The following is a 20,972-nucleotide window of genomic DNA, read 5'->3' as shown; positions in this document are numbered from 1 at the left end:
GCAATCGCAACCACACTGCACACTGCCCTAACCCATCTGGACAAGAGGAATACCTATGTGAGAATGCTGTTCATCGACTACAGCTCAGCATTTAACACCATAGTACCCTCCAAACTCGTCATCAAGCTCGAGACCCTGGGTCTCGACCCCGCCCTGTGCAACTGGGTCCTGGACTTCCTGACGGGCCGCCCCCAGGTGGTGAGGGTAGGTAACAACATCTCCACCCCGCTGATCCTCAACACTGGGGCCCCACAAGGGTGCGTTCTGAGCCCTCTCCTGTACTCCCTGTTCACCCACGACTGCGTGGCCATGCACGCCTCCAACTCAATCATCAAGTTTGCGGACGACACTACAGTGGTAGGCTTGATTACCAACAACGACGAGACGGCCTACAGGAAGGAGGTGAGGGCCCTCGGAGTGTGGTGTCAGGAAAATAACCTCACACTCAACGTCAACAAAACAAAGGAGATGATTGTGGACTTCAGGAAACAGCAGAGGGAGCACCCCCCTATCCACATCGACGGGACAGTAGTGGAGAAGGTGGAAAGTTTTAAGTTCCTCGGTGTACACATCACGGACAAACTGAATTGGTCCACCCACACAGACAGCGTTGTGAAGAAGGCGCAGCAGCGCCTCTTCAACCTCAGGAGGCTGAAGAAATTCGGCTTGTCACCAAAAGCACTCACAAACTTCTACAGATGCACAATCGAGAGCATCCTGTCGGGCTGTATCACCGCCTGGTACGGCAACTGCTCCGCCCACAACCGTAAGGCTCTCCAGAGGGTAGTGAGGTCTGCACAACGCATCACTGGGGGCAAACTACCTGCCCTCCAGGACACCTACACCACCCGATGTCACAGGAAGGCCATAAAGATCATCAAGGACAACAACCACCCAAGCCACTGCCTGTTCACCCCGCTATCATCCAGAAGGCGAGGTCAGTACAGGTGCATCAAAGCAGGGACCGAGAGACTGAAAAACAGCTTCTATCACAAGGCCATCAGACTGTTAAACAGCCACCACTAACATTTAGTGGCCGCTGCCAACATACTGACTCAACTCCAGCCACTTTAATAATGGGAATTGATGGAAATTATGTAAAAATGTACCACTAGCCACTTTAAACAATGCCACTTAATATACTGTTTACATACCCTACATTACTCATCTCATATGTATATGTATATACTGTACTCTATATCATCTACTGCATCTTGCCATCTTTATGTAATACATGTATCACTAGTCACTTTAAACTATGCCACTTTATGTTTACATACCCTACATTACTCATCTCATATGTATATACTGTACTCTATACCATCTACTGCATCTTGCCTATGCCGTTCTGTACCATCACTCATTCATATATCTTTATGTACATATTCTCTATCCCTTTACACTTGTGTGTATAAGGTAGTAGTTGTGGAATTGTTAGGTTAGATTACTTGTTGGTTATTACTGCATTGTCGGAACTAGAAGCACAAGCATTTCGCTACACTCGCATTAACATCTGCTAACCATGTGTATGTGACAAATAAAATTTGATTTGATTTGAACTGACTAGGTATTTCCCTTATATGCATATTTTTGTTTTATGTTGCAAAACGTTTTGGTATGGTGTGCCCTAATGTATACAACCCTGTACTACCGCTCATATCTTCCCAGAGGTTTTAGAGTACTAGGTCATGTTCTGCTTGGTCATTGGGTTGAAGAGCACCGATGGTGCATACCAATAGAAAAGGGGTATTGCACTCTTTACAAAATGTGGTTTGGCCATCCATTTTAACGGGACAGAACACTTCTTCTAATTACACTGAACAAAAATATAAATGCAACATGTAAAGTGTTGGTCCCATGTTTCATGGGCTGAAATAAAATATCACAGAAATGTTTCATACGCACAAATTTGTTCACATCACTGTTAGTGAGCATTTCTCCTTTGCCAAGATAATCCATCCACCTGACAGGTGTGGCATATCAAGAAGCTGATTAAACAGCATTATCATTACACATGTGCACCTTGTGCTGGGGACAATAAAAGGCCACTCTAAAATCTGCAGTTTTGTCACAAAACATGCCACGGATGTCTCATGTTTTGAGGGAGCTTGCAATTCGCATGCTGACTGCAGGAATGATCACCAGAGCTGTTGCCAGATAATTGAATGTTCTTTTCTCTATCATAAGCCACCTCCAACGTTGTTTTAGAGGCAGTACATCGCTGCAAGTACATTGGCAGTACATCCAACCGGCCTCACATCCAACCGGCCTCACGACCGCAGACCATGTGTATGGCGTCGTGTGCGCGAGTGGTTTGCTAATGTCAACGAACACAATTAGATTTTATCAATGGCAATTTGAATGCACAATTGTACTGTGATAAGATCCTGAGGCTCATTGTGAGGCACATTTTTTTTAAAGGTATTTGTGACCAACAGATGCATATTTGTATTCCCAGTCATGTGAAATCCATTGATTAGGGCTTGATGAATTTATTTCAATTGACTGATTTCCTTATATGAACTGAAATTGTTGCATGTTGCATTTATATTTTTGTTCAGTATAATAACCTAGAGCAGTCCAATAAATTAGTCATGAGACTAGTTTAGAATATTTAAATTGAATTATAAAATAAATAGCTTGTCAGATTCATTCCTCAGTTCAATTGATTTTGTCGTTTCATCCTAAATTATTTACAATAAGGTGAAATAATTGTTATTCCTACCCTGTTTGAACTACCATGGCAACACATTTGTGTTCGATTCAGTGATTCATATAAATCTAGAAGGATCACTGGTTTATACTATTGAGCATAACCGTATTACAGTTTGAACATCTTGAAGAACAGTCTGGCCTTAATGGCCATGTACTCTTATAATCTCCACCTGATGTCAACGAACACAATTACATTTTATCAATGGCAATTTTAATGCACAATTATACTGTGATAAGATCCTGAGGCTCATTGTGAGATCCATTATTTTTAAAGGTATTTGTGACCAACAGATGCATATTTGTATTCCCAGTCATGTGAAGTCCATTGATTAGGGCTTGATGAATTTATTTCAATTGACTGATTTCCTTATATGAACTGTAACTAAGGAAAATCTTTGAAATTGTTTCACTCTTTTGGAACCCTTTTTTCTAAGAGTGTAGCGTTGTCTGGAGACTATTATAAGTGTGCAGAATACACACATGAACGCGCACACACGCACACACGCACTCACTCACGCACGCACGCACACACACACACAAACACAAACACACACACACACACACACACACACACACACACACACACACACACACACACACACACACACACACACACACACACACACACACACACACACACACACACACACACACACACAAAGAAAGAACACAAAGCAAACAGGGCAATCTTAACTCGGACGACACCTGAACAGAATAAGCCGGGCTTCTGATTTAACTGGGGCCAAGATCATTTATTACAGGTTTTTTCATTCGCTTTGTTGCTATTTAACAAGAATGTGAAATTTCAAAACACTTAGTACAAAACGCCACACTGGTAACACTTGTAATGCAGCAAGTCTTATTCTAAACCTTATATTGTGCATTCATTTTGATTTGTAGACATGTCTCACCACACAACCATTGATCCAAAATATAAATATACCGATATAATTACAACAATAAAATTAAACTAGTTAAATTAATGAAAAAACATAACGATTGGAAGGTACTAGTTTGCATCAAGCCTGTCTTGAGCATTTGACCATTGGTTCTCAGCTACATTGCAGTAAATGTCCAGGGCCAAACGAGCACCCAGGGCACCCAGAGCACGGACACCCAGGGCATGTGCCCCGTGGCCCCCGACCTCCAGGGGGCCCCCCCCCCCCAAAATGCCCTGTAAATGTCCTCATTGTTCATGCACCTGGGGAAAAACCTTTGAACATGGCGAATCCAAGCCTGACATAGGTCTGGATTGATGTCATTGCATGCCTCATCCATGGCCTGAAGGAGGGTGGCATGCTTATGTCTTATGTGACTCAGTTCACCAGAGTTGTGGGTTCGATTCACACTGAGCTCACATACAGAAATGTGTGGACTCACTCACTGCGTAAATGGCATATAAATGGTGTTTTCCAATGCAATTTTAGTAAAGCAGTGTGAAACCCCTCCATCAAGAAGACCCCAGCAACTTAATTTTGTATACTTATTACTGTAATGCCAGTTGTCACATACCTTTGTATCATACAGTTACATTGTTATAATTCTCTAAGTCTTCGGTGATGTTTATAAATGTCACGTTCTGACCTTAGTTCCTTTTTTATGTCTTTATTTTAGTTTGGTCCGGGCGTGAGTTGGGGTGGGCATTCTATGTTATTTTTCTATGTTTTGTTCTGTATGTTATATTTCTATGTGTTTGGCCTAGTATGGTTCTCAATCAGAGGCAGGTGTCAGTCGTTGTCTCTGATTGGGAGCCATATTTAGGTAGCCTGTTTTCTATTATGTTTTGTGGGTGATTGTTTCCTGTGTTAGTACCATACGGTACTGTTTCGGTTTTCATTTATTCTCTTGTTCTTTTGTATTTTGTATTCATTCTCGATTAAATGATATTATGGATACGTACCACGCTGCCTTTTGGTTCTCCTTCCACCAACGAAAGCCGTTACAATAAAGTGCAGTACTGGGATGCAAACTCCAAATGGAATACATTTCAACTCTACAGTATATCTGACATGGTACAGGGGTCTTCTTTTTTAAGCCCATAACTATGTGTGTGAGGTGTATACATTTGTTTCAAAGTAGATTTGTTTAAGAGTACCAATAAACACTCTGTGTGACCCTGATTTAGCCCACTGCAGTAAAAGGATCATTATTGGCCTCCCCCTCAATGTCAGTATGACAAAGGAGCTGATCGTGGACTACAGGATACGGAGGGCCGAGCACACCCCCATTCACATGGACTGGGCTGTAGTGGAGCGGGTTTGAGAGCTTCAAGTTCCTCTGTGTCCACATCACTAAGAATCTATCATGGTCCATACACACCAACACAGGCACGACAATGGCTCTTCCCTCTCAGGAGGCCGAAAAGATTTGGCATGGTCCCTCAGCTCCTCAAAAAGTTCTACAGCTGCACCATCGAGAGCATCTTGACTGGCTGCATCACCGCTTAGTATGGCAACTGCTTGGCATCCAACCACAAGGCACTACAGAGGGTAGAGCGTATGGCCCAGTACATCACTGGGGCCGAGCTTCCTGCCATCCAGGACCTCTATACCGGGCGGTGTTAGAGGGAGGCCCTAAAAATTGTCAAAGACTCCACCAACCCAAGCCATAGACTGTTTTCTCTTCTACTGCACAGCAAGCGGTACCCATGCACCAAGTCTGGAACCAACAGGATCCTGAACAGCTAATCAAATGGCTACCCGGACTACCTGCATTGATCCTTTTTTGGACTAACTCTCTTGCACTTACTCTTTGCACACATATGCATACTGATGCCACACACACACACTCACACATACAGTACTCACACTGACACATACACATTTTCACACTCACCACATACACTGCTGCTACTGTCTATCTATCCTGTTGCCTAGTCAGTTTACACCTACCTATATGTACAGTAAATAGCTACCTCAACTACCTCGTACCCCTGCACATCGACTCGGTACTGGTGCTCCCTGTATATAGCCATGTTATTTTCTACTCACTAAAATATATAGCCATGTTATTTTTACTTGTTCTTTTTATTAGTTATTCACTGTATTTTTTAAATATTTTTTTAAAATCTTTAACTCTGCATTGATGGAAAAGGACCCGTAAGTTTCACTGTTAGTCTACACATATTGTCTATGAAGCATGTGACAAATAACATTTGATTGGATTAAGTTATAGTAAAATCAATTTTAACAAATGAGAAGACAATCATATCAAAAGTAATGTGAGCCATTTATTTCTAGATGAAACACTCATTAAGGTGAAAAGTGACTGTATGATTTGATTTTGTGGTGTGGTAGTTAGTAAATTGAAAATGTGCTTATAGTTTTGAAGCAACTGTCTTTTCAATGATCTGTTTTTAGTTTTGTACTAAGAGTTGTGAATAACATACTTATGAAAATTGCACTAAAGCGATTGAAAACAAATGTAATATCAGAGGAAAACTGACATGATCAGCCGAGTACTGATGTAATGTTGTTTTGTAGTGAAACAGGAACTGTTGAGCAATTTAAGAATGTCTCTTCCTGATTCTGGGTTCGAGTCCAGGCTCTGTCGCAGCCGGCCGCGACCGGGAGACCCATAGGGCGGCGCACAATTGGCCCAGCGTTGTCCGGGTTAGGGTAGGGATTGGCCGGCAGGGATGTCCTTGTCCCATCGCGCACTAGCGACTCCTGTAGCGGGCTGGGCACAGTGCACACTGACACAGTCACCAGCTGTACAGTGTTTCCTCCAACACATTGGTGTGGCTGGCTTCTGGGTTAAGTGGGCATTGTGTTAAGAAGCAGTGCGGCTTGGTTGGGTTGCGTTTCAGAGGACGCACGGTTCTCGACCTTCACCTCTCCCGAGTCCGTACGGGAGTTGCAGCGATGAGACAAGACTGTAACTACCAATTGGATACCAAGAAATTGGGGAGAAAATGTATATTTTTATAATGTCCCTTCCTGGGACTGTGTTTGTGTGTGTGTTTTTGTGTGTAGACCACACTGCAGACTCCATTCTGTGCGTGTCACTCAATCTATTATCTGGAGCAGGGAAAATGCTGCCAAGTTTTGTCTCTCTTTAATTTCCAGCACTTTCTCTGTAATGTGTGGGTGTGAGCGTCTGTTGGTACACCAACATCCATAACATACAGTATTGATGTTGTATGTATGTACTGTATGTACAGTATGTATGTATGTTTACTAGTGTTTCTGTTGCATAACTACTATGCTGTGCTGTGTTCCTGTGGCTTCAGGCATGTTACCGGTCAGTGGGATGAGGGTGTACACGTCGGGGGAGGTGGAGGCGGTGAACGGCACAGATGTGCGGCTGAAATGTAACTTCCAGAGCAGCTCGCCCATCACCCCAGCAACGCTCACGGTCTCATGGAGCTTCCGCCCCCTCGAACCTGGCCGCGAGGAGTCAGTGAGTCACCCTGGCTGATTGTAGAACCCTCTGGGCATCCTCGAGATGTAGTTCAGAGACTGTGTGTGTGTGTGTGTGTGTGTGTGTGTGTGTGTGTGTGTGTGTGTGTGTGTGTGTGTGTGTGTGTGTGTGTGTGTGTGTGTGTGTGTGTGTGTGTGTTTATAATCTGCATTCTGTTGTTTGTCAAGGACCTCTGAGTCAGCCATCAACCTCCTTGTCAGTGTCATTTAGGAATCTGGCTGAACCTTTTAGAAAAATGACCTTGTTTTGGAAACGCTATTGTTGGAGAAGCTCTATTAGAGGCGACAATCTAGTAAATTAGATACAATTAACTACCCTCTAATGAGATGCAATTGGATCTCATTAAGCATTGTGCCAATACATGCCAGGTGTTCTACTACCATGAGAGGCCTTACCCTCCCCCAGAAGGGCGTTTCCATAAGCGGGCGACATGGGCGGGTGATATCATGGGGCGGGACGCCTCCATCGTGGTGCGTGAGGTCAAGTTCTCCTACAACGGGACGTTCAGCTGCCAGGTGAAGAACCCTCCGGACGTCCACGGCAACGCGGGGGAGGTGAAACTAACCGTGGTCACCACAGGTTAGTGTCTGTCTACTGTGAAGCGTTCAAGGGTGCTGGGTTAAAATATACTGTAGACGTGTCTGCTGTCCAATCTTTGGCCTCAGGCTGTGAAAACCTCCCAGCAATCTTTACAAAACCAATCTGGCCCATTTGTCCTTTATTCAATCCAGCAGCTCCTTTCTCACAGTAGGTACTAGCTGACATTGCTACTGTAATGGGATAATATGTTTGCTGTTGATACATTTAAAAAAATCCTAAAACATCCCATAAGGTCATCATCATGTACCTCCCCTGGGAACCAGCCATCTAGTCCTGTTTGAATAGAGAGTTTCCTCTTAGTCTATTTATTTCCCCCTCTTTTCTTTCCAGCCTCCTTCTCTGAGATTGTCATTCTGGCTGCAGCCATCGGGGGCGCCATCATGCTGATGGTCATCCTCCTCGTCGTCATCATGTCAATAAGGCAATGTTTCAAGAAGAGACAGGAGGAGTGGGTGGAGGAACTGCCTCGCAGAGAGAGAAAGGACCCTACAGTGTGGTAAGACAGAGAGAGCGAGAAGGAGCGAGAGAGAGTGGGATCTCTCCAACCTGTCTTCCCTCTGGCTGGGCTCTGTGGTGCTCACCTCTGGGACTGGGCTCAGTCAATTGCTCTGTCTGCGTGGACACTCTCCTCTGAACCTAGCTTTGGAACCAAAACCTGGACCTATCGTTGGGCAGATGTTTTTACAAAGAGCAGACTAAAAGTGCCTTAGAATACTACTGTAGATTATCCATCTGCTGGATCCTGTATCTTACCGCCATGCACCTTTCTGGAAAGACAGTAGGCCTGCATTAATATTTTCCTGTATATCAAATGGAATTCTTAACACATTTCCTGTTTAAGTGTAGATGTTTTATGAGATAGTTGTGGAAAATAATGTACAGTATTTCTATTGTGATTTCCTACTATCAGTTTCAAACTCTAACATCTGCCCAATCATTTTCCAATCGCATAGGACTTAGTAAGCCAATGCCCATGGTTGTATAGGTACAGGCAGTCTCTCTCTCATCTGGTTCAATGCATTTCAACCACAAGTCCACGACAAGATCTCTTTACATTTCTGTCTTAGTTTACTGCTGACCAATGATATTATTTGATTTTGTCCTGAAGTGATTTTGTATTTCTAAACAGATGTTGTGTTTTTTATCAGTGAAAATGTTCAACTACTGCAGAAATACTCAAAATGCTGTCAATATTCACTGCAAGACCTAAGGCACTTGCTTAAAGCAGACATTTCTCAAATATTATAATCAACATACAGTTGATTATATCAACATTGTTAAATCATTATTTTCAAATTATTAAACATTTCAAAGAATTTACTATTTCACTATGACTGTCACTGTATTGTAGTTTTTTCACCTTTAGACTGTTGAAACCCCATGTGTCTGTTTTAGACAGTGCAATTATGGTCAGTTGAACACAAATTCTATATCAGTAGTGTTCCTTATCTATGGTCTATGGATGAAGGGACTACTTTGCCTCTCATTCTGTTGGGTTTTCAGATCCCTCTGCATTGGGTGCTTCTTTAGGTTTCAATTTAAACAACGTCATGTGTAACCACATATGCCTCAACAACAAAAGCCAACTCTACTACTTGGCGATGGAAGTATTTTTCTTTTACAACAACAAAATCCAGACCAATTGATTGATCCCGATCAAACATGGTGTTCCAAGATGGCATCGCTTGAAGAGTTGTTCTTTTCCTATTCATTGAAGAGGTGGCTGCCTCTCACCTAAAAGGCAAATTCATGCTCAACCTTTCCCGATTTTGATCTCTGCGTGTGCGTGCGTATGTTCGTGTTTGTGTGTATGTCCCTGTTCCTGGCCTTGTCTTCTGTGTGTATGTGTCTTAGCCACCCTGCAAGGGCCATCCACCTGTATATGGATGATGACGTGCTAGAGGTTGACAGCTCAGACGGTATGATCTCTGATGCCAGCACTAAGGACCCCAGTTCCTCTGAGGAAGACGACAGGAGCTCTGACTACGACGGAGGTGATGACTCTGACTGAGATAGGGACAGTGGCACCACATGAGGTTGGTGGCACCTTAATTGGGGAGGACGGGCTCGTGGTAATGGCTGGAGCAGAATAGGTGGAATGGTATCAAACACATGGTTTCCATGATGCCATTCCATTTGCTCCGTTCCAGTCATCATTATGAGCCGTACTCCCCTCAGCAGCCTCCTGTGAGCAGGGCTGGTTTAATGCAGGGGCTTACAGGGACTGAAGCACCTTGGCCCAAGCCCGTAGAGGGCCCAAGAGACAAAAACATATACAGTGGGGCAAAAAAGTATTTAGTCAGCCACCAACTGTGCAAGTTCTCCCACTTAAAAAGATGAGAGAGGCCTGTAATTTTCATCATAGGTACGCTTCAACTATGACAGACAAAATGAGAAAAAAAAAATCCAGAAAATCACATTGTAGGATTTTTAATGAATTTATTTGCAAATTATGGTGGAAAATAAGTATTTGGTCACCTACAAACAAGCAAGATTTCTGGCTCTCACAGACCTGTAACTTCTTCTTTAAGAGGCTCCTCTGTCCTCCACTCGTTACCTGTATTAATGGCACCTGTTTAAACTTGTTATCAGTATAAAAGACACCTGTCCACAACCTCAAACAGTCACACTCCAAACTCCACTATGGCCAAGACCAAAGAGCTGTCAAAGGACACCAGAAACAAAATTGTAGACCTGCACCAGGCTGGGAAGACTGAATCTGCAATAGGTAAGCAGCTTGGTTTGAAGAAATCAACTGTGGGAGCAATTATTAGGAAATGGAAGACATACAAGACCACTGATAATCTCCCTCGATCTGGGGCTCCACGCAAGATCTCACCCCGTGGGGTCAAAATGATCACAAGAACGGTGAGCAAAAATCCCAGAACCACACGGGGGGACCTAGTGAATGACCTGCAGAGAGCTGGGACCAAAGTAACAAAGCCTACCATCAGTAACACACTACGCCGCCAGGGACTCAAATCCTGCAGTGCCAGACGTGTCCCCCTGCTTAAGCCAGTACATGTCCAGGCCCGTCTGAAGTTTGCTAGAGAGCATTTGGATGATCCAGAAGAAGATTGGGAGAATGTCATATGGTCAGATGAAACCAAAATAGAACTTTTTGGTAAAAACTCAACTCGTCGTGTTTGGAGGACAAAGAATGCTGAGTTGCATCCAAAGAACACCATACCTACTGTGAAGCATGGGGGTGGAAACATCATGCTTTGGGGCTGTTTTTCTGCAAAGGGACCAGGACGACTGATCCGTGTAAAGGAAAGAATGAATGGGGCCATGTATCGTGAGATTTTGAGTGAAAACCTCCTTCCATCAGCAAGGGCATTGAAGATGAAACGTGGCTGGGTCTTTCAGCATGACAATGATCCCAAACACACCGCCCGGGCAATGAAGGAGTGGCTTCGTAAGAAGCATTTCAAGGTCCTGGAGTGGCCTAGCCAGTCTCCAGATCTCAACCCCATAGAAAATCTTTGGAGGGAGTTGAAAGTCCGTGTTGCCCAGCAACAGCCCCAAAACATCACTGCTCTAGAGGAGATCTGCATGGAGGAATGGGCCAAAATACCAGCAACAGTGTGTGAAAACCTTGTGAAGACTTACAGAAAACGTTTGACCTTTGTCATTGCCAACAAAGGGTATATAACAAAGTATTGAGATAAACTTTTGTTATTGACCAAATACTTATTTTCCACCATAATTTGCAAATAAATTCATAAAAAATCCTACAATGTGATTTTCTGGATTCTTTTTTCTCATTTTGTCTGTCATAGTTGAAGTGTACCTATGATGAAAATTACAGGCCTCTCTCATCTTTTTAAGTGGGAGAACTTGCACAATTGGTGGCTGACTAAATACTTTTTTGCCCCACTGTATATATACAGTATATATATATATATATATATCACAGGAGGTTGGTGGCACCTTAATTGGGGAGGACGGGCTCGATCAATAGTTTCAAAAAAAGAACTGTGGATAAAGTTTTATCACAAGCCCATACAGGTAACTCCTAAAATAAAGTTAACATAAAGTGTCTTAAAAGGCATCGATTCTACAAGTGGACCTAAACCATGCCAGGAAAATGCACCCCACACCATAACATATACTTTGTCTTTCATTACTCAAGTATTTGCTTTATTTTGGCAGTTACTTGTATGTTTACAGGGAAGGTTGCAATTTGGGCAGCAAGTGCGCCAAATATACAGCTTGTCACATTGTGGCCATAGACATACAATCCATAGAAATGTATTGTAAACACTTACCCTGGCAATTTGACTGTTAGACTCATGGGTACGATAGCAATGGCTGCCAGTCCTGATTTGAATGGGAACTGCCATCTATGGATTATATTATACAGTGGCAAGAAAAAGTATGTGAACCCTTTGGAATGACCTGGATTTCTGCATAAATTGGTCATAAAATTTGATCTGATCTTCATCTAAGTCACAACAATAGACAAACACAGTCTGCTTAAACTAATAAGACACAAACAATTATACGTTTTCATGTCTTTATTGAACACACCGTGTAAACATTCACAGTGCAGGGTGGGAAAAGTATGTGAACCCTTGGATTTAATAACTGGTTGTCCCTCCTTTGGCAGCCATAACCTCAACCAAACGTTTTCTGTAGTTACGGATCAGACCTGCACAACGGTCAGGAGGAATTGTGGACCTTTCCTCTTTACAAAACTGTTTCAGTTTAGCAATATTCTTGGGATGTCTGGTGTGGACCGCTCTCTTGATGTCATGCCACAGCATCTCAATCGGGTTGAGGTCAGGACTCCAGAAGGCATATTTTCTTCTATTGAAGCCATTCTGTTGGTGATTTACTTCTGTCTTTTGTGTTGTTGTCCTGTTGCATCACCCAACTTCTGTTGAGCTTCAATTGGTGGACAGATAGCCTTACATTCTCCTGCAAAATGTCTTGATAAACTTGTGAATTTATTTTTCTAGCGATGATAGCAAGCTGTCCAGGCCCCGAGGCAGCAAAGAAGCCCCAAACCATGATGCTCCCTCCACCATACTTTACCGTTGAGGTTTTGAGGTTTTGATGTTGATGTGCTGTGCCTTAGTGTTGTGTGTTCCTCCAAACAACTCAACGTTAGTTTCATCTGTCCACAGACTTTGTTGACTTTGTTGTCCTTAAGCCATTTTGCTACAACTTTGGAAGTATGCTTGGGGTCATTGTCCATTTGGAAGCCCCATTTGCGACTAAGCTTTTACTTCCTGACTGATGTCTTGAGATGTTGCTTCAATATATCCACATAAACTCTGTCGGAGCCGGCCGCGACCGGGAGGTCCATTGTGCGATGCACAATTGGCCTAGCGTTGTCCTGGTTAGGGAGGGTTTGGCCCGGTAGGGATATCCTTGTCTCATCGCACACTAGTGACTCCTGTGGCGGGCCGGACGCAGTGCACGCTGACCAGGTCGCTAGGTGTACGATGTTTCCTCCGACACATTGGTGCGGCTGGCTTCCGGGTTGGATGCGCGCTGTGTTAAGAAGCAGTGCGGCTTGGTTGGGTTGTGTTTCGGAGGACGCATGGCTCTCGACCTTCGTCTCTCCTGAGCGTGTACGGGAGTTGTAGCGATGAGACAAGACAGTAACTACTAATAATTGGATACCACGAAATTGGGGAGAAAAAGGGGGTAAAAAATATATATTAAAAAAATATATATATATACAGTATATCCACATAATTTTCCTGCCTCATGATGCCATCTATTTTGTGAAGTGCACCAGTCCCTCCTGCAGCAAAGCACCCCCACAACATGATGCTGCCACCCCCATGCTTCACGGTTGGGATGGTGTTCTTTGGCTTTTTCCTCCAAACATAACAATGGTCATTATGGCCAAACAGTTCTATTTTTGTTCCATCAGACCAGAGGACATTTCTCCAAAAAGTACGATCTTTGTTCCCATGTGCAGTTGCAAACCATAGTCTGGCTTTTTTATGGCGGTTTTGGAGCAGTGGTTTCTTCCTTGCTGAGCGGCCGTTCAGGTTATGTCAATATAGGACTTGTTTTACTGTGGATATAGATACATTTGTACCGGTTTCCTCCAGCATCTTCCCAAGGTCCTTTGCTGTTGTTCTGGGATTGATTTGCACTTTTCGCACCAAAGTACGTTCATCTCTCGGAGACAGAACGCGTCTCCTTCCTGAGCGGTATGACGGCTGTGTGGTCCCATGGTGTTTATACTTGCGTACTATTGTTTGTACAGATGAACGTGGTACCTTCAGGCGTTTGGATCCCAAGGGTGAACCAGACTTGTGGAGGTCTACAATTTTTTTTCTGAGGTCTTGGCTGATTTCTTTTGATTTTCCCATGATGTCAAGCAAAGAGGCACGGAATTTGAAGGTAGGCCTTGCAATACATCCACAGGTACACCTCCAATTGACTGAAATGGTCAGAAGCTTCTGAAGCCATGACATAATTTTCTTGAATTTTCCAAGCTGTTTAATGGCACAGTCAACTTAGTGTATGTTAACTTCTGACCCACTGGAATTGTGATAAAGTGAATTGTAAGTGAAATAATCTGTAAACAATTGTTGGAAAAATTACTTGTGTCATGCACAAAGTAGATGTCCTAACCGACTTGCCAAAACTATAGTTTGTTAACAAGAAATTTGTGGAGTGGTTGAAAAACTAATTTTACAGTTTTTCCCAATTGCTAAAACACAATTTTGCAAACTAGGCTGGTTTTATCAAAATACTTAACACAATTCACAAAACCACACACCCAAACTGCAAAATACCTCATATATCCTGCAAAATGAAGCACTGCAACCAAAACTACATATAGCATTATCAAAATCAAACGTTTGCACGAAATGGCACCCACTTCATTCATATTACCAGATTTTTGTCTAACCAACTACACACTGTTGGGCATAATGAAAAGCACTCTCATCTTTAGTATGCTTTGCCATAATACTAAAATAGTTCAAATTGTAGAAAATTCTTCAGATGCACAAAAATATTTGCAGATACACACACATGCTGTTGAAACATTTAATTTTTTATTTTTCACCAAACAAGTCAGTGCAACATATGCACAGCAGATATATTTACATTGGACTGAACAAAAATATGCTCACAAAAAAACAGTAAACTGAAAAAGAAAATTGCTGAAAAAATGTGCAGAAAAAATATATTGAAAAAAGAGGCAAGAAAAAGAATTAGGCAGCATCTTGCCGCACAGCTGGGTCTGGCCACAACGCCTCGTCCACATCACAGCTGGGTCTGGCCACAACGCCTCGTCCACATCACAGCTGGGTCTGGCCACAACGCCTCGTCCACATCACAGCTGGGTCTGGCCACAACGCCTCGTCCACATCACAGCTGGGTCTGGCCACAACGCCTCGTCCACATCACAGCTGGGTCTGGCCACAACGCCTCGTCCACATCACAGCTGGGTCTGGCCACAACGCCTCGTCCACATCACAGGCAATATCTTCCCTTGCCAGACATCGAGGGAAGAAGCGCCTTGAGTGCCTTATCCATCCCTGAATCGCACCCACATCAATCTCATCACATGCCTCTTCCATAGCCTGCACAAGAGGCATGCGCACAAGGGGCTGCCGGTCGTATACCTTCCACCGCCATGTCGAAAAGAACTCGTCTATGGGGTTCAGAAATGGTGAGTATGGTGGGAGGTATTGCACTAGAAATGGTGGGTGGTCAGCAAACCAGTTTTGGACTGGGGCTGCACGATGAAAGCTCACTTTGTCCCATACTACAACGTACCGGGTTCTTTGATGGTCTGCATCATTCATACGCTCTGGTGGTATGAGATTGTTGTGGAGTCTGTCCAGAAATGTGAGAATATGGGCTGTGTTGTATGGTCCAAGGTTTGCATGACGGTGGAGGACAGCAAGCATATTGGAGATGGCAGCGCACATTGTGATGTTCCCACCACGTTTGCCAGGAACATCTATAATGGCTCTGTGGCCAATGACGTTTCTCACCCTTCTTCTGGTCTTTGCTAGGTTGAACCCAGCCTCATCTATAAAGATGAACTCATGTGGGATTGCATGAGCATCCATTTCCAGTGCTCCCTGAAAACAAAGAACAAAAGCAGTCAATATGGTGTTATCCAGTACACTGGGAAACAATGCTGCGTGTAGTGTACTGCAGTCAATATTGTACTTACATCCACATATGCTCGTCTGACCTCTTTGTTTCTTTGAGAGTTTCTCTCAAACGGCACCTTATAAAGTTGTTTAATTCTGATTTGGTTTCGCTTGAGAATGCGAGCCAATGTGGACAGACTGACTCGTTGAATGTTGTTGAATATGGTGTTGTCTTGGATGATGTGGCTTTGAATTTCTCGTAATCTGATTTCATTATTTTCCAAAAACCAAGTTTACAATGGCAGCTTCCTGTACTCCGGTGAACATTTGGGCCCTTCCTCCACCATGGTTGCGTCTCTCAGTCCTTTAGAAAAACAAAAAAACAAAAATATAGGGCTTGGACAATGCAGCCTAAAGATATTTCCCCCACAGTAGAGTAAATTCTACAAAAAATGTGTGCAGTTAGTGTATGACATCAGCCATTCATGAAGTAAACAGGTGTCACCCAACTGATACACTATGACATGGGGTGTACTACATAGTGTGAAAGAAATGTTGGTTACATACCTGTACTCCAGTCTAAATGTCCGGATGACACAGGCGACAGTAAAACGGCTCAAGTTGGGCTGCACTCTCTGTCCAGCCTCTCGCATTGTCAGCCCATGGTTGATGACATGATCAACTAAGGTTGCTCTGATTTCATTTGAAAGTTGTCTTCTTTGGCCATGAACTCCTCTACCAGCTCTACCCCTACCTCTCACTCTTCCTCCCCCTCTCATTCTCACCCTCCCTCTTCCTCTTCCTCTCTTTGCAACAGCTTCCATTGTTGTTTCATAGTGCTTACTTCCTGATTGAAGTGGTAACAATTAACCATTGAGGGGTTTGGCCAGGTGGCACATGTATTGGCCAATTAGCTCATGTAGTGTCATTTTGAATGGCAGTGTTTTGAAATGGCAAACATGTGACTTTATGTCAGATTGTTGTGTCTTATGCAGAGAACCGTGTGCAGTGCATTTAAAAAGTGCCATTTTGAATTGCAAAATGTGTGTAAAGCAGAAAATGTGTTTAGACTTTTGGAGACTTGAGAAGAGGTTTTGCTCTCTGTGTGTCAGTTTAAATAATTGTGCTGTGCATGTCATTTTAGTGTGTTAGCAATTGGAAAAAACTGTAATGACACCAACATAAGTGTATGTAAACTTCCGACTTCAGCTGTATACACTGACTGTACAAAACATGCTCTTTCCATGACAGACTGACCAGGTGAATCCAGGTGACCTGTGATTTCTTAATCCAGCCCTGCCTCTGAGCATGGCAGCCGGGACGACATAACAGCAGGGATCAGGAGAAGAGAACATGAGGGGAATGCCTTTACAGTATTGTATCTCAAGCAGTGTTTGAAGAAGAGTTTGAAGAGTCTAGAACAAGAATACATCAGAATCCTATTGGATGTAGATGATGATGAAGTTTTAGAGGTGAAATAGGAAGCACCAGGCAGCATAGCAGACTAGTATGGCCCAAAGCAGGACAGAGGGAGAGGGACAGAACACTGCTACCTGAATGAGTTGAGAGGAGCTGCAGAAAGAAAAAACTGGGATCTCACTTAACAAAAGGGAATGTATTACATCAAGAATGTTGGACTGATTTTAATAGTGTTCCGTTTATATGAAAAATAACAAGTATTGCAGTTTTACAACGAAGATTATCTATCCTCAGTGCTCGCCGGGGTGCGTGGGAGTTGAAGAGTCGCATGCAGTCAGATCTGAAAACCCTTTGATTCCAAAAATCTCCTTGAGACTTTTTATTTTATTAACGGAGGATGCATCCTACTGATATTTTACCGTACCACTTTTTTACAGAATTTTTGTTGTTTTGTACAACTGAGAAATGTGTTTTTTGTCTCTGCATTTTAGACACGCAAGAAGTATTTTTTCCTGTCGTTAAAAAAAATCCAAGTTAATGTTACTGTTTGATTTATAATAAAATTCCTTTTACTGAATTATTGCTGGTCTTGAAGCTTGATGATGCGTCTCTGCTGAAATCTGAGCCTCAGCAATTATATCTGTTAAACTGATGATTGCTGACATCACATACATAGTAGCTAAACAAATAGCATGTTTTATTGCATCTATTATGCATCGTTATCTATCATTTGTTGTCTCTAGTGGTCTATCAACTGATGGATGTGCCCTTAGCTGTAACTGTTGCCTGATTGCAATGCATTGTTTGAGCTGTATTCATGAAGTATGCTTGTCCATGCGTCTGCAAGTTGCGTTTGTGTGTGCTCATTTTTCTTGAATGAGATCGTGTGTGTGTGTGTGTGTGTGTGTGTGTGTGTGTGTGTGTGTGTGTGTGTGTGTGTGTGTGTGTGTGTGTGTGTGTGTGTGTGTGTGTGTGTGTGTGTGTGTGTGTGTGTGTGTGTGTGTGTGTGCAGTGATCAAAGTCTATCCACTCTGGTGCGGCTTTGGTTACTGACTGACATAGCAGGGAGAGGAGGGAGGGATTTGGGGGATAATACTCTAGAAGGGAGTCTAACGATCCAAGATAATTGGATCTGTTACATTCTGTAGTTAAGAATGACAGCTCTGTTGAATGAAAGGTTGCACTGGTGTAATCTGGGCTCTCTCCAGCATCACCAGGCTTCAGGTGATTATCCACTCAAAGCTAGGTTCACTCCTAATTTCATCACTTAATCTTCTCTGGAGGTTGGGAATAAACAGGTTATCTCCTCAAAAAGTCTTGGAGAAAAAAATGATGGAAGAATGGCACCGAAGTGGATGGCTGCCGTTTTATGGCCTCCTAACCAATTGTGCTATTTAGTGTGTTTTTTCGAATTTTTTGTAACTTATTTTGTACATAATGTTGATGCTACCGTCTCTTATGACCGACAAGAGCTTCTGGATATCAGAATAGTGATTACTCACCTCAAACTGGACAAAGATAATATACAGTTGGCTGAGTTTTCCGTACATCGGCAGGACAGAACAGTTACGTCCGGTAAGACAAGGGGTGGGGGTGTGTGTCTATTTGTCAATAACAGCTGGTGCGCAATGTCTAATATTAAGGTAGTCTCGAGGTATTGCTCGCCTGAGGTAGAGTACCTCATGATAAGTTGTAGATCACACTATCTACCAAGAGAGTTTTCATCTATATTTTTCATTGATGTTTATTTACCACCACAAACCGACGCTGGCACTAAGACCGCACTCAACGAGTTGTGGAAGGCCATAAGCAAGCAATAAAAAATTATCATCCAGAAGAGGCGCTCCTAGTGGCTGGGGACTTTAATGCAGGCAAACTCAAATCTGTTTTACCTAATTTCTACCAGCATGTCACATTTGCAACCAGAGGAAAACACTTTAGACCACCTTTTCTCCACACAGACGCGTACAAAGCTCTCCCTCGCCTTCCAATTCTATCCTCCTGATTCCTGCTTACAAGCAAAAACTAAAGCAGGAATACCAGTGACTCGCTCAATACGGAAGTGGTCAGATGACGCGGATGCAACGCTACAGGACTGTTTTGCTAGCACAGACTGGAATATGTTCCAGGATTCATCCAATGGCATTGAGGAGTATACCACCTCAGTCACCAGCTTCATCAATAAGTGCATCGACGACATCGTCCCCACAGTGACCATACGTACATACCCCAACCAGAAGCCATGGATTACATCTGCACCGAGCTAAAGGCTAGAGCTGCTGCTCTCAAGGAGCGGGACACTAATCTAGATGCTTATAAGAAATCCACCTATGCCCTCAGACAAACCATCAAACAGGCAAAGCGTCAATACAGGACTAAGATTGAATCCTACTACACCGGTTCTGACACTCGTCGGATGTGGCAGGGCTTGCAAACTATTACGGACTACAAAGGGAAACCCAGCCGCGAGCTGCCCAGTGACGCGAGCCTACCAGACGAGCTAAATATCTTTAATGCTCGCTTTGAGGCAAGCAACACTGAAGCATGCATGAGAGCACCAGCTGTTCCGGACGTCTGTGTGATCACGCTCTCCGTAGCCGATGTGAGCAAGACCTTTAAACAGGTCAACATTCACAAGGACGCGGGTACAGACGGATTACCAGGACGTGTACTCAGAGCATGCGTGAACCAACAGGCAAGTGTCTTCACTGACATTTTCAACCTCTCCCTGACCGAGTCTGTAATACCTACATGTTTCAAGCAGACCTCACATCAACACCATCATCCCGGAAACCCTAGACCCACTCCAATTCGCATACCGCCCCAAAAGATCCACAGATGACGCAATCTCAATCGCACTCCACAATACCCTTACCCACCTGGACAAAAGGAACACCTATGTGACTACAGCTCAGTGTTCAACACCATAGTGCCCTCAAAACTCATCACTAAGCTAAGGACCCTGGTACTAAACACCTCCCTCTGCAACTGGATCCTGTACTTTCTGACGGGCCTCCCCCAGGTGGTAAGGGTAGGCAACAACACATCTGCCACGCTGATCCTCAACACGGGGACCCCTCAGGGGTGCGTGCTTAGTCCCCTCCTGTACTCCCTGTTCACCCACGACTGCGTGGCCAGGCACGACTCCAACACCATCATTAAGTTTGCTGACGACACAACGGTGGTAGGCCTGATAGGCCTGATCACCGACAACGATGAGCCTATAGGGAAGAGGTCAGAGACCTGGCAGTGTGGTGCCATGATAACAACCTCTCCCTCGAGAGTTTCAAGTTCCTTGGTGTCCACATCACCAACAAACTATCATGGTCCAAACACACCAAGAAAGTTGTAAAGATGGCACAACAATGCCTTTTACCCCTCAGGAGACTGAACAGATTTGGCATGGGTCCCCAGATCCTCAAAGTTCTACAGCTGCACCATCGAGAGCATCCTGACCGGTTGCATCACCGCCTGGTATGGCAACTGCTCGGCATCTGACCTTAAGGCGCTACAGAGGGTAGTGTGTACGGCCCAGTACATCACTGGGGCCAAGCTTCCTGCCATCCAGGACCTATATACTAGGCAGTGTCAGAGACTCCAGTCACCTAAGTCATAGACTGTTCTCTCTGCTACCGCATGGCAAGCGGTACCGGAGTGCCAAGTCTAGGTCCAAAAGGTTCATAAACAGCTTCCCCAAGCCATAAGACTGCTGAACAATTAATCAAATGGCCA

The 20,972-nt window shown here is 43.8% G+C and overlaps 1 protein-coding gene across 1 annotated transcript in view; it reads left to right on the top strand.

Annotated features, from left to right (window-relative positions):
* LOC120029060 (myelin protein zero-like protein 2) overlaps positions 1 to 8,961 on the top strand; it is a 35,021-nt gene extending 26,060 nt beyond the window's left edge. Inside the window, exons 2-4 of the mRNA XM_038974360.1 lie at positions 6,947 to 7,116; positions 7,506 to 7,716; positions 8,068 to 8,961. Coding sequence (XP_038830288.1) covers positions 6,947 to 7,116; positions 7,506 to 7,716; positions 8,068 to 8,237 — 551 coding nt within the window. The 3' untranslated portion in view covers positions 8,238 to 8,961. The remainder of the gene's footprint in view (positions 1 to 6,946; positions 7,117 to 7,505; positions 7,717 to 8,067) is intronic.
* Positions 8,962 to 20,972: the final 12,011 nt, after the last annotated feature.

The sequence above is a fragment of the Salvelinus namaycush genome, chromosome 34 (assembly GCF_016432855.1).
Source record: "Salvelinus namaycush isolate Seneca chromosome 34, SaNama_1.0, whole genome shotgun sequence".
Classification (NCBI taxonomy): domain Eukaryota; kingdom Metazoa; phylum Chordata; class Actinopteri; order Salmoniformes; family Salmonidae; genus Salvelinus; species Salvelinus namaycush.
The sequence above is the reverse complement of the archived record's forward strand: the minus strand, read 5'-3'. Positions and strand labels throughout refer to the sequence as shown.